This window comes from Monodon monoceros, unplaced genomic scaffold, assembly GCF_005190385.1.
Source record: "Monodon monoceros isolate NGI ecotype Baffin Bay Population unplaced genomic scaffold, NGI_Narwhal_1 Super_Scaffold_12, whole genome shotgun sequence".
Taxonomy (NCBI): domain Eukaryota; kingdom Metazoa; phylum Chordata; class Mammalia; order Artiodactyla; family Monodontidae; genus Monodon; species Monodon monoceros.
The window spans coordinates 161,848,901-161,862,635 of NW_021703768.1; the positions used below are offsets into that span (position 1 = coordinate 161,848,901).

General features: G+C 58.6%; 1 protein-coding gene across 3 annotated transcripts; it reads right to left on the bottom strand.

The window, feature by feature from the left end:
- Positions 1–138: 138 nt before the first annotated feature.
- KANK3 (KN motif and ankyrin repeat domains 3) lies at positions 139–13,198 on the bottom strand. 3 transcript variants are annotated; one of them, XM_029217783.1, is made up of 10 exons: positions 13,170–13,198; positions 9,487–9,603; positions 7,421–8,698; positions 7,237–7,336; positions 6,836–7,033; positions 6,640–6,727; positions 5,943–6,159; positions 1,884–2,026; positions 1,383–1,754; positions 139–416 (listed from the first exon to the last, which is right to left on the bottom strand). In XM_029217783.1, the coding sequence occupies exons 2-10, from the start codon at positions 9,518–9,520 to the stop codon at positions 339–341; spliced, it is 2,508 nt and encodes an 835-aa protein (XP_029073616.1). In that variant the 5' UTR covers positions 9,521–9,603; positions 13,170–13,198; the 3' UTR covers positions 139–338. The 3 variants fall into 3 exon arrangements, with proteins under 3 accessions (XP_029073616.1, XP_029073617.1, XP_029073618.1); XM_029217784.1 differs by lacking the exon at positions 13,170–13,198 and having other exon boundaries at positions 1,383–1,481; positions 1,554–1,754; positions 9,487–9,719; XM_029217785.1 differs by lacking the exon at positions 13,170–13,198 and having other exon boundaries at positions 154–416; positions 1,383–1,481; positions 1,554–1,754; positions 6,640–6,724; positions 9,487–9,720.
- Positions 13,199–13,735: the final 537 nt, after the last annotated feature.

Genomic DNA, 13,735 nt, shown 5'->3' on the forward strand with positions numbered 1-13,735 from the left:
TATAAAACCCTCCCATGGGACCCCCAGATGGTCTGCACTGACCCACTGTACTCTGGAAGGGGGGCGGAGGGGTTGTCTTCCCCAGCAACGCGTTTTCTTTTTGAGGAGGGAGAAGCACGTGTCTGTGTGTATCTCCAAAACAAGACAAGCTGAATTAGGAATGTTTTATTAAGGAAGAAGGTTGGAGGAGTGAGTGGACCAGAGTGCCTCAGGTCCCACCTCACCCTGCAGAGTTCAAGCTGAGCCCCTCCCTGTGGACCCTGACCCTTGCTGTGCCCCGAGGTTGAGGTGGGCGAGGGAAAGCTCTCCCCCAATCCAGGTCCGGTGTGTCAGGCCAGTCACTGAGGTGGGGGGTCCTCTCCGCCGTCACTGCAGCCTCCTTCACTAGGCTTGGCCGTGGGGCGGTCAGAGGGCAGCTGGTGAGAGAGGTTGAGGGGGGCTGCTGTCAGTCTCCTGTAGGCAGGACACTGGCTTTCAGCCCCCTTAGACTCAGGGCTGCTTAGCGTAGTGGAGGTCCTGCCTCTGTCCGCTGAGCTTGCCTAAGCAGGAACCGCACCTTTTACAGCAGAGCCAGAGCACCTGGCTTTGAATCCTGCCTCTGTCCCATGTGACCTGGAAGAGGCACTTGGCCTCCCTGATTCCTTTCCCCCATCTCTACAGGAGAGTGCAGGATGGCTAGGCTCACAGCATGAGTTGGTGTTATGCTTCGTTTTGTGTTCTTTGGCCGCGCCATGAGGCATGCCATGGCATGCGGGATCTTAGTTCCCTGACCAGGGATTGAACCCGTGCCCTCTGCAATGGAAGTGCAGAGTCCTAATCGCTGGTCTGCCAGGGAATTCCCAGGATGATTTTTAATTATGAAAGTGCTGAGAACAGCCTGGCACTTGCCTTTTGAGCATAAGCCTCTCCCCCTTGGGGACAAACTAAGTGCTCTGCCCCCAAACCAGCCCTTCCTGCCTGCTGCTGGCAAACTCCTCATCTCCAACCCTGAAGCTCTGACTTGTGGGGAGCCTGCACCCCCCCCCCCGCCCCTTCGACCTAAAGGGCCCCTTATTCCTTTGCTATGAGCCTGGGGGCAGTAACAGGAGTCCACTGACACGACATGGTCTGACCTAGGTCTGACAGCTCTATTTTGACCTTACGCATGTCCCCTCTGGAGGCCTCAGGTTCGTGACCTGTAAAGTGAAGGTGTGTCTAGCCCTTGGGTGTTCTGCAGGTTGAACATCAAATCCCAGCCACATAGAATTCAGGCGCATGTTCCCCACCCCTGGTACTCCCCCGGGGTGCATGAAGAGAAGCCACCTTCCTGGGGCTCACTTGGGATCCTTGAGCTGTGCAGCTGGGAAACTGTCTCTTGGGGCTGGGGCTGGGGCTGCACTCACCGGGAGACCAGGCTGGCCTGAGCTCAGGTGGGCGTGCAGCAGGGCGGCCACCTCGTCCTGCTCAGCCTCCAGGGCAATGGCCAGGGCACTGGTGCCCTCCTGAGGGATGATAGGGATAGTCAGGTCCCTGAACCAAGGTGTGACTACCCCACCAGCCCCATGGTGGCTCACGTTGTCCAGGAGGGCAGGGTCGCAGCCTGGCTGGGCCAGGAGCAACCGGACAGTGTCCAGGCGCCCATACTCGCTGGCGCACATCAGCGCTGTGGCCCCATCTGCATCCTGCACGTTCACATCTGCCCCACATGCCAGCAGGGCCGCTACCGTGTCCTGGCGGCCGTGGCTGATGGCCAGCATGAGGGCTGTCTGTCCCGTCTGGGAAATGGGAAAGAAGGGGACAGGGCTGGTGTGGGCTCCGGGGGAAAGAGGGGGGTCACAAGACATTTGGCTCCAAAAGTGGAAAAGACCCCTGGACTCCGAGCCAGGGAGGAGGTATCTACGCACCTGGCTGGCCTTGGCATTAACACTGCCCATGCGGAAGAGTCTCTGGACCACAGCCATGTCCTCCTCTTGCCCCACAGAGGTGAGTGCAGCCAGCATGAGGGCGGAGTAGCCAGCTCGATTCTGGTGGTCAATCTTGCAGACCCCTGGGAGAGAGAAGAGGGGTCAGTCCACCAAGAAGCCGACACCCTCTAGTCCACTCGCCGCCCTCCAAGCCTCAGGTTCATTTGTTCAGTCAGGTTGGTCACTGAGGGTCATGCGTGATTTTACTGTTCCCTCTGCTTACAAGGCTCTCCCCGCAAGATCCACATGGCTCCTCCCTTACCTTCAGGGTTCTGCTTGCATCTCATCTCAGTGAAGAGTTTCCTCACCTTCCTATTTCAAACTGTGTTGGGGGCTTCGTTCTGTCTGCTGCTGTATCCCCCAATACCTAGAGTAATACCTGCCACCTAGTAGCTGCTCAATGAATGAGATAAATGGACGTTTCTATTTTCCCAGCTACTACCCATCAAGCCACCACTGTTGCTCCCCCAGAGAAATGCCAGCCGGACCCCCCTGGTGTCCAAGTCCACTCCAGTTTCCATGCAGCAGCCAGAAAGAGATCGAAAGAAATTTGGCCCCATCACCTATTTAGAGCCCTCCTATGTCTCCCCACTGCACCTGGAATACAGGCCGTTGTTCACCACCGCCTCCGAGGCTCTGTTATCAACTTCTGTCCCTTCCTCTGGAGTTGGCCTTTCTCCCCCAAGCCTATGTTACAGATTGAATTGTGTCCCCCCCGCCATTGCCCCACCAAAAGATATGTTGAACTCCTAACACCCAGTACCTGTGAATGTGGCCTTAATTGGAAATAAGATCTTTGCAAACCATAATCAAGTTAAGATGAGGTCATTAATGGTAGGCCCTAATTCCATATGACTGGTATCCTTGGAAGAAGCAAAGACAAAGAGCTATGTGATGCAGAAGGCCGAGAAGACAAGCTGCCGTAAGCTGCGGAACGCTGCGGGTTGCTGGCAACCACCAGAAGCTTGGAGAAAGGCACAGAACAGATTCTCCCTCTGAGCCCTTAAGAAGGAAACAGCCCTGCTAACACCTTGATTTTGGACTTCTGGACTCCTGAACTGCAAGAAAATTAATTTCTCTTTTCAACCACCCACGTTGTGGTACTTTGTGGCACTTTTTTACAGCAGCCCTAGGAAACTAACAGCCTGGTTACTGCTGCCCATCCTTCCGAACTGAACACAGACGACAGCTCCATTTTCCCTGGGGTCAGTTCTGTTACCATCCTGGCCCTCTTCCTCACAGCACAGCACCTACTTCTGGACCTCATTCCCCAGAATGTTTACCGCTCATGTACCCCACCATTCTGAAAGCTCCACAAGTCTAGGGACAGTCTGCAGAGATGAATGGGTGGGAGAGGTTTGGGGAAAGGAGTGGATCAGGGTCATGGAGAGGGTGCCCTAGTGAGAGGGGATCTGAGACAACCAGCTGGGGAGTAAAAGGGTTAAGTCAGGATTAAGGGTGTTCCCTAGTTGTGTGGCATACTCTCTAGGTGTCCAGTCCATCCACAAGCTTCTGTGACCCTGGTGGAGGGTGTTGGGCGCAGAAGGAGGCTCAGAGAAATAACCAAAGTGGGGTCTCTGCAGTTAGCCAGGGGACCCACCTATTTTCCCTCTCCCTTTCCCTTCCCTGAGGCCTTGCTAAGCTAAAGGATCACACTGTTTCTTGATTCCCTCCCCTGGTTTTATTTTGTCATGGCCCTTACCCCTATTGGAAATTATGTTTACTTGATAATTATCGAGTAAAATTGATAATTATCTCTGCTCCCCACACACACACACCCAGAGCCCCTGCTCATGAAAGCTTATTCATTCATTCAACAAACACTTGAGGGTCTACTGTGTGCCCCACTGGGGTCTGCCAGGCAAGTAGGGTGAGGTGAGGGAGGGGTATGGGGATGGGTTTGAAAGGGTACATAAAGGAGTAGTTAATGATAGGCCAGGAGGCAAGGAGACAGAACAGTGAAATGTGGTGGGAGCAATGGATACTGGTCCCACGAGGTTCAAGGACTGTGGGAGTTGGGCAACAGGAGACAGTGAGCTGAGATGTTGGAAGGTGAGAGTTCAGGAGAGAATGCTAGGAAGTGAGATTATGGAGGGGGCATAGTTACTGATGACATCAAGGTGTTGTGGTGACCTTGCAAGTGTAAGGCTGATGTCAGGGTGAAGGGAGAGGAGTAGGTCAAGGAACTGAGAAGGGACTTCCCTGGCGGTCCAGGGGTTAAAACTCCACGCTTCCACTGCAGGGGGTGAAGGTTCGATCCCTGGTCGGGGAACTAAGATCCCACATGCCTTGTGGCATAGCCAGAAAAAAAAAAAAAAAGGGAACTGAGAAGCCAGGAAGTGGGAGGGATCATCCATCAGGAAACTGATATTGGTGAGGATTAGGCTGGAGAGGAGGAGAACCAGCCAGGAGCTAAGATTCAAGAAATGAAGAGTGACGAGATGAGAGGGAGAAGTCAGAAGGGGCGGAGGGAGTAGTGGTCTGATCAATTAGAGGCTCCAAGATGGGACTAAAGGAGGAAGGGGAAACGGTCTGGAAGTGGAGATAAAGAACAAGGAGGACACAGCCATGTCCAGGCCCTTCATTCCACGGAGATGAGAGGAAACAGCCCCTGCATGAAGGGTGCACTGAGGGCTCTGGGTCCTGGGGGTGGGGAGGGCCAAAGGGGCTGACCCATGTGAGAACCAGAAGGCCCACGGCAAGGTCTGGAAAGTTGGAGCTGAAGGGGGGGGTGTTCAAATGCAGGGAATAAGAGGATCTAAGGAGCCTCGGGCCTTGCAACCAAGATGACTGCCTTGCCACCCTCCACAACCCCAGTCCTCAGCCCCCTTTAAGACAGGAGCTGCCCAGGAAATACCTTTTTTTTTTTTTTTTGGCTGCGACGCGCAGCATGTGGGATCTTAGTTCCCCGACCAGGGATCGAACCCGCACCCCCTGCATTGGAAGTGTGGAGTCTTAACCACTGGACCACCAGGGAAGTCCCAGGAAATACCTTTTGAATTCATGCATTGTCCCCTCCTCCCAAGCCCCAGCTCCTTGTCCAGCCCAGAGTAGCTATGCCCTTCCCCCTGGTCACCAAGACCTGCAGGAATGGAATGGATCTGTGTATTTAGGGGGGTGGCATGCAGGATGGGACAGCAGGACCTGCCTCAGCCTGCAGTGAGAAGGAGAGGCAGGGCAGGCCCCAGAGGATACTGGACCTGAAGGAGGACACCCAGGAGAGCTCTTGGTGGGCAATCAGTTTGTCTACTGTCCACTGTCCCCTCTGCTGTGAGTCCCATGGGGGTGGCCCACCCCCATCCTGGCACTGCACCGGTGCCTGGAAGGCTCTCAGTATATGTCTGTGGGCTCAGCAACACCTGGATGTGTGTATCTCTGCTCCAGAGGGGGAAACGTTGAGACAGATGATAGAAATGTGTGTGAGATGGGGCCCATGCAGGACCTGGTGGTGGAGGACTGCAAGCCCACTGTCCCAGCCCGGGAGGCAGTCACAGCCCTGACCAGTCAGTACCTCCCCTGGAGGCTGAAGAGGCAGTGGATGGATATTGGGGCTCAGGAACAAGGTGAACGCCAAGGCTGGAGATTCAGGGACAGAAGGCATGGGGACCATTGACTGACCTGCGTGCCTGGTGCTGTTCTACGTGTGTGTTTTCACAATTGCCCAGGGAGGGAGGCACTGCATCCCCCGTTTCACAAAGGAGGAAGCTAAAGCTGGTGAAATGAAGTAATTCCTCTACATTTAGGTCTACCCAATCCCAAAGCCCAGAATACCCTCACCCTGCAAAGTAAGAGGCAGGTCAGGGCAGAGCTCACAGCTCAGAGTGGTCAATCTATCCACAACGGGTCATGTAACCTCCAGAGAAGGGCCAGTGGTGCCCTCTGCCTGGCCAGCCCTTCTCTGCATCCTTCTCCAGGTCCTCCCAGCCAGGACCTGCCCAGATTCTCCCTTTCCTGGCTCCCTATTCCCTGGTGCCCTCCCCACCCCTCCTCAATGCTGACCTGTATCCAGCAGCAAGCTCGCGATGGCCAGGTTCCCATGGGACACGCTGTAGTGCAGGGCTGTGTTCCCGTTACCATCCGTCAGGTTCACCACGTGTTCCAGCAGCTCACGTCCCAGGCGCACCACCGCGCCCAGCACCCCGGCCACGGGCTCCGCTTGAGAGCGCCGCTGGCTCGACACTCGAAACCACTCCTGGGCCACCAGGCGCGCCGCGCCCTGCCAGGACGGGGGAAAGACTTCGGCGAGGGTCCAGGAAGGGGTGGCAGGGAGGGTGTGGGGGCGGGACTGGGAACCCAGGCAGGGGAGGATGGTTACTCCTAGGGCCACACCCCTTTCGAGGAGGGAGTGCAGTTAGTGTGGGTATCCGGCTCGAGGGGACAGGGATGCTCTCCTTCTGAGGAAGATCCTGGGGAAGAAGCTGAAGTGGCGGAAGGCGGTGAGCGCTTGTCTTTGGGGAGTCCGGGAGTGGGGCTGGGGCTTGGGGCGGACCCCTTTTGGGAAATCAGGGAAAGATCAGCCCTGTCCTGGGGCGAAGAGCCCTTTGGAGAGCTTGGGATCCGTGCAGGGCCCTGGCGCGACGTGACGGAACTTGGGACCCTCCTAACTCTAAAGACCCCGATGCTCTTCCCTAGGTAGGCGTCAGAGGAGGTCCCTGGCGGGCCTATGACTCCTGCGAAGGCCTCTCCCCGCACTCACACTGTCGCGAGCGACTCCGCGGGGCCGGCTCAGCTGCCGTTGCAGCGCTGCGCACGCCTCCCTCAAACGCGGGCTCAGCTCGCACCTACTGCCGGGGAGACGCAGACAGGGAGAGGCTAAGGAGGGGTTGGGATGGGGAGTAGGGAGACGGGAAAGAGAGCAGCCGTTCCTATTACGTGTCCGCGGCGCTGCTCACCTCCCCTGCGCGCCCGGCTGAGGCTCTGGCTCTGCCTCCGGCTCGGGGTCCCGGGCCTCCCCGCCGCTGGGAGGGCCATGGGTCCCGGAGTCGGATCCCCCGCCGCTGTCGTCTCCTGAGCCCGACGAACTGCTCCTCGGGAGCTCGGCAGCGCCGTCCTCGCTGTCGCTGTCGCCCTCGCTGGATGAGCTCTCGTACCTGGGGGCAGGGTGAGAGACATCTGCTGAGCCTCCCCTGGGGGCTCATTCTGGAGTCCTGCGAGGTGGGAGTGGCTGTTCCCATCTTACAGATGAGGACACTGAGGCTTGCCAAGACCACGCCGCGAGCGAGGGGCAGAGCTGGGATTCAAACCCCATTCCAGTCCCAGAAGATGCTGCCATGGGGAGGGGGAAAGTGCTCACTCTCCGTTGAGGACCCCAACAAACTGCAGGCTCTTGGGTCCGGGGCTGGGTTGGGCGCCAGGTGTACCGTCTCTCCTCTTCATAATGGATTTGAGAGTGCCTGGCGGAGATCAGATGAAGACAGTGAGTTAGAATTCGGTGGCCAGCAAACCAGGGCTCAGCGAGGGACGGGGAGGGGACTCACCCGCGGGTGCCACTGCCCTGTCCCCATCCGTGGGTCCGGGCAGGTTCTCCTGCGTCGGGGCAGGGGCCTCCACAGCGGGCTCGGTCTGCGTGGCCCTCTCGGCACAACCCCACGGGGTCTGGGTGGCAGCCTCGCACAGCTGGGGCTGGGCCGCCACCGCTGCCTGTGCCTCCTCGGCAGCCTCGCGGGCCTCCTCCAGCTCGCACAGGCGACCCCGCAGGAGCTCGCTCACCCCGCGCTGATGCTCCAGGCTGGCGCGAAGCAGCTCCAGCTCGCGCTCGGCGGCCGCGGGCAGCCCCAGCAGAGCCTCCGTCACCCACACTTCCGCCTCGAGGGTCTCGGGAGCTGCCTCCACGCCGGCCTCTTGGGTCTCCGGCAACGCCTGGGCTCCCGCCTCTTGAGTCTCCGGCACGGTGTGGGTGCCTGTATCCCGCGTCTGGGGCGCCCCATCGAGGACCTGCAGCACACCCTCACTGAGGCTAGAAGCCGACCCGTCGGGGCCGTCAGCCCCGGGGCTGGCCCTGGCGCGAACGCCGCGCTCAGAGGTGGCCAGGCGCTCGGTGAGCCGCCGCAGCTGAGCAAGCTTGTCCGGGCGCGCCTCGGCCTCCCCGTCGGGCTCGGGCTGCCGGCGCCCGGCAAGCAACCGCGCCTTCTCGGCGCGCAGCGCGCGCACCTGCTCCTGCAGCTCGGGCAGCGCGCGCGCCTGCCCCTCGAGCTCGCGCAGGCGCCTCAGCGCCGAGGCCATCTGCTCGCGCACCAGCTGCAGTTGCGCGGGGCCGGGCGAGGCCAGGGCCGGGTTGGGGGCGGGACTGCTGTGGCCGGACCCGCGCGGGCTGCGCGGGATCGCGCGGCCAGGGCTGGGCACGCACTCGTGCGCCTGCGCTAGCTCTAACCGCCGGCTGGTCTCCAGGAGCGTGTGCTCGACGCGCGGATTGCGCACGGGTGCGCGCGGCGATAGCGGCAGCAGCATGAGCCCCGACGGTGCGCCCGGGGAGAGAGCGCCCGGTGGTGCTCCGCCATCGTCACTGGCCAGGGACTCGCAGGATGTCCAGGCGCCTGGGCTGCGCGCGCCTGCGAGGCCGGTCCGTGGCGCGCGGGGGCGACGCGCGGGCTGGGGGCCCGGGGCGCGGCGGGCGGCGGGGCCGCGCTCCAGCTCCTCCACGTACTTGAGGAAGTCCAGGTCCAGGTGGAAGCCATAGGGCGTCTCCACCGAGTAGGGCGAACTCGGGCTGCGAGCTCCCCCAGTCACGCTGGGGCACAGGCGAGGGCCGCCCATGTCTGTGGGCATGACAGGGGCGTGGAGGGGCGTTAAGCCGGAGAGACCCGGAGAACGCGTCCCCACTGCCCCACGACACGCCTGCACGACTCCACCTGCACCAAACCCTGCACACCTGGATTGCACACCCAAGGCGTAAACGCCTCTCTGCTCCCCAAAAGTCGAGGGTTCACGCGTTAATTGAGCACCTACTATGTACCAAGCACTTTTCTAGGTGCTGCGGACATAGCAGTGAACAAGACAAGCATCCCTGCCCTCTTATAGGAGACAGATAAACACAATCGTTCCAAATGGTGCTTAGGGCAATAATAATAATTCCAAGATGAAATAGAGAATAACTGACAGACGTGGGCTCTGGCTGTCAGGGCAGATTTCCTGAGGAGGGGACTTACAAGCTGAGCCCTGAATGAGGGGGAGGAAGCAGCTGAGACAGGAGGTTCCTAAAAGTAAACAGCCCACGCAGAGGCCCTGGGGTGGAATGACCAGGGTGGGCCTGAGTAAGAGCTGGTGGAGGCGAGGATGCGCAGAGCAGAGTGAAGGAAGGGACGGGGGAGGAGTAGAAGAGGTGGGCTCGGACCAGATGGTGGGGAACCTTCTGGGCCACCATGAGGAGATGGAGTTTTATTCCACCTGTGACAGGGCACCAGAGGCAGATTTTAAGCCATGATATTATCCACCTTTATAAAGGGCCCTCTGGCCACTCTGCAAAGGAGGGAGCTGCAGGGCTGTGTCTGCATCTGGGTGCCAAGTGTGGATCTGTACACATGCAAAGCCCATTTTGCACACTTACCAGGCAGGTTCTGATTCAGGGCAAACTTGGCCATGTTTCCTGGAGTAGCCCCCAGAGGGGGTGAGAGTGGGGCTGGGCCCTGTCCCTCTGGCTGTGCCTCTGGGGTCAGTCCGGACTCTGAGTGAGTAAACAGACCCAAGAGGTCCTCTCCACCAACACTCCAACACCTGCCCCCCCCACAGGCCCTCTCCTCCCTCCTCCCTCCTCCCTCAAGTGGCCTTGAAAGTTTGGAATGGGGACTTCCCTGGTGGCACAGTGGTTAAGAATCCGCCTGCCAATGCAGGGGACACAGGTTCGAGCCCTGGTCCAGGAAGATCCCACATGCTGCGAAGCAATTAAGCCCGTGCACCACAGCTACTGAGCCTGTGCTCTAGACCCCATGAGCCACAACTACTGAGCCCTTGTGCCACAACTACTGAAGCCTGTGCGCCTAGAGCCCATGCTCTGAAACAAGAGAAGCCACCGCAATGAGGAGCCCGCCCACCGCAATGAAGAGTAGCCCCCGCTCACCGCAACTAGAGAGAGCCCGCGTGCAGCAATGAAGACCCAACGCAGCCAAAGATAAATAAATTAAATAAATAAATGTATATATAAAAAAAAGAAAGTTTGGAATGAATGACTGTGGGGACCCTCACATGCCAGGCCTCAGCCTGCTGGGCAGGAGGAGGCAGGAAGGGCATCAAAAGGAGAAGAGAGGGGAACTCCCTGGTGGTCCAGTGGTTAGGAATCCGTGCTTCCACGGCAAGGGCAAGGGTTCGATCCCTGGTTGGGGAACTAGGGTCCTGCATGCCACATGGCGTGGCAAAAAAAAAAAAAAAGAAAGAGGATGATGATCAAGAGAACAAGAGCAGCTGGGGCGGGGGCAGGGTGAGGTGCATTCCAGACCTGCTGAGTTTTCTTCGGTCCCTGGGGAAAATTAGAAATTGATGCTCAAAGGGATGGAGTGTGAACATTCAGAAGAGGAAGGCGAGGGTTGGAAGCCCTTCAAGGGCTCATGTACATCTGAATTTATACCAGGGTCACTTGTGAGATCCTTTAGGAATGATGGAGAGTTGTGGGCCAGACGCACCAAGGATGCAAATCAATGGATACCAGTCTTCCTGGGATGTCTCTACTGGAGTGCCACAGGGCTCTGCCCTTGACTTGTAAGAGATTGTAGTGGAACCACAAGCACCCAGGTTGTCAGAGCTGTGGCTAGGGAATTCCCTGGTCGTCCAGTGGTTAGGATTCGGTGCTTTCACCGCTGAGGGCCCAGGTACAATCCCTGGTCAGGGAACTAAGATCCCACAAGCCGTGCCATGTGTTGAGGCCAAAAACCAGAAAACAAAACAAAACTACAAAAACAAACAAACAAACAAAAAACTCAGAGCTGTGGCTATGCTTAGGGCTAAAGGGATAGAGACACTTCAGGTGATGTGATGGAGGCTCTAAGAAACTGGGGAGATTGGGCCACATCTAATAATGTGATATTTAACAAGGACAAATATTGAGTCCAGAAATTTGATTCAGAGAGTATAGGGCAGGAAAGATGGGGCTTTGAAGAGCTCACGTGAAAAACCCTGAGGGAAGGGAAAGCAGCTTGTATCGAGTGCCTACTCTATGCCTGGCCTGACTAAATGTAAACCCCACACACACAAGTATAATCCTGCAAGGTGGGATGTTTCCCCCTTTCCCAGATGGGGGAAATGAAGGCATAAAGCAGTTAAGTCAATTGCCTATGGGAAATGCCCTCAGACTGGGCTTTCATCTTCTGGCGGGGACCTCTTGTCTGCCCAGCCCTCCACCAGCAGGTGCCTGCCAGACCCGATCTGTACGCTTCCTGACCTACTGCCCATCTGTGCTAACCACCTGGCAACCTTCCCAGTCACCCCTTCTGGTCTCTCGCACTCCGGATGACCACCTGCGTGCCTAATACCCACCAGCAACTGAGCACCCGTTGGTCTACCTGACTCATTCTGCTCCACAGCTGGGGGAACCCTCCCACTCACCACTCTGTCCAGCCTGGGTCCCTGACACCTCCCCCAACCCACCCCAAGGAGGGAGAGTGACGGGGAACTTCCAGTCCTGAAGCAGCTGTTTCCCGTCCCCTCACACTGGCTGTAAGGGGCCGGCCAGCAGGGCAACACGGAGGACAGCCAGTGCCTCTCAGGACTTGTTTTCAGGAAACTGCCAGGCAAGAGCTGGGTCATGGAAAAAACCTGGGCTGGGGCTTAGGGGTCTGGGCTTGCCTCACACACAGCTGGCCGTGTGACTCCGTGGGGTCAGCCCCCCCACTCCGGAGACCTGGTTACACCCAAATCTGAGACCCTGGGAATTCAGAAAAACAGCTGTGAGTCATTCCTAAGACCCAAACCAGCTGGAGGAGCCAGACCCAGAGACTGACCTGAAAAATGGGTGGATGCCCCAAGAATGGTAAATAAAAATATGCCAATGACTTTTGACATTTACTATGGGCTAGCCTCTATTCTGAGCAATTTATGGGTAACTTAAAAAAAAATCCTAGGTAAACCCTTTGAGGTAGGTTATTCTTTCCCCCTATTGTGCAGATGGAGAAACTGAGACACAGGGATTAAGTGACCCAGCCAAAGTCGGACATGGGCAGAAGCAGGATTTGAACCCTGCAGCTTTGCCAGTGTTTCTGCATTGACCCCTCCACTTGATGGCTTTCTATAAACAGCCCTCCCCTCCCCAGGAGGGGCAAAGAGCCAGAGGGGGTCGGCCCTCCCAGCCTGCACTCCTGCCTGTCCCCTGCGTGTGTCCCTGATGGGAAGAGCAGGCCCAAACCGTGGCGGCTCCAGGGGCTGCAGCCTCACCGGAGTGGAGGCGTGCAACTGCCCTCCCCTCTCCTCCACTCCCTGCCCGAGCTGGGAAGCTTAGATCCGGATCCTCTGCCTGAGACCCCCCTATTAGGCCGTCAGAGCCGACGCCACACGCCCCCACTCCCGCCCCAGGGACTATTTTGGGACTCAGAGCTGTGCTCACAAAACCTGAGGGGTGGGATACGAGGCGGGCAGTGCAGATCCCGGTCTTGGGGAGGGGGCGTCTTCCCGGACTGAGGCTCTGCGTGGTGGCACCCCCTAACTTTGGGGCAGGACTGTCAGACCCCTGAAGTGGGAATGGAGGCTGATGATGGAGGGAGGGGAGGGACTGAGGTCAGCACCCCCCACCCCCCTGTCCCCTCAGGACGGCCTCACGGAGACAGAGCAGTTTCCTACAGGAAACGCCGCCGGGCGGTTCCATCCGTTGTCCATTGTCTGCCGGCCCGGGGGCCATCCGTCCCTCCCCCCAACACCGTTTCCGAATCACCCCCCATGACACACACACACACACACACACACACACTCAGGTCCAGCGCGAGGGAATGGACCCGGGTCCCCAAGCTGTCCAGGAGCGACTCTGTGAAAGCATCCCGAAGTCGGTTGCGGCGCCAGGGGGCGAACAAAGCCCCCCACTTCGCTCCTGAAGGGCGGGAAGTAGGAGACCTCAAGAATCCAGAGCCCCCCGACTCTGCTCGCCGCCCACCCGGGACTCCCAGTGTGGGAGGGGTCCCAGCCAGTGGACACAGCGCCTGCCCCGTCGCAGCGCGCTAAGCCCGCAAAGGGGCTAGAAGCGCAGCGCCCCGTCCCGCTGCGTACCCTGATCCCCCCAGGACCCCATCGGTGCCCCGAAAGCCGGCGCTTTACCTGAAGCCGCAGCCACAGCCGCGCCCGCACCCGAGCCCGCCCCCTCGAAGCTCGGGGACCGATTATCAAGGCCTTGACCCTAACTGACGGCCACGTCAGCCAACCAGCGTTCCATGCTCTCCGAAACTGTCCAATGGTGAGGCGGGGTGGACCGCACTGTCCCGGCGCTGAGAGTGTGGGGAGTGGCTTGGGGTGGGGCCTGGAGTGACTGCCCTTGAGGGCGTTCGGGTCCGTAGTGGGGAGAGCAGAGGCCGAGTGGTGCCCAGCTCAGGGCTAAAGGGCTTCGATATGATCCACAGGGGACAGGGAGCCTCGGGAACACTCTAAGCAGGACAGTTACCCGGTGGGATTTGTGTATTTGGAAGATACCTTGGGTGGAAGCTGACGCTCCTGTCGCAGTGTCTGGGTGAGGGACCTGGACCCTGGATCTTTCCCACCGCAGCGCCTTTACGCATGCTGCTCAATCTTCCTGAACTGTTCTTCCCTGAACCTGTTCACTTGGCCACCTTCTCCTACCTTTGGGGGCTCAACCTGTGTGTTCCAGTCCCCTAAAGGCCTAACGTGGA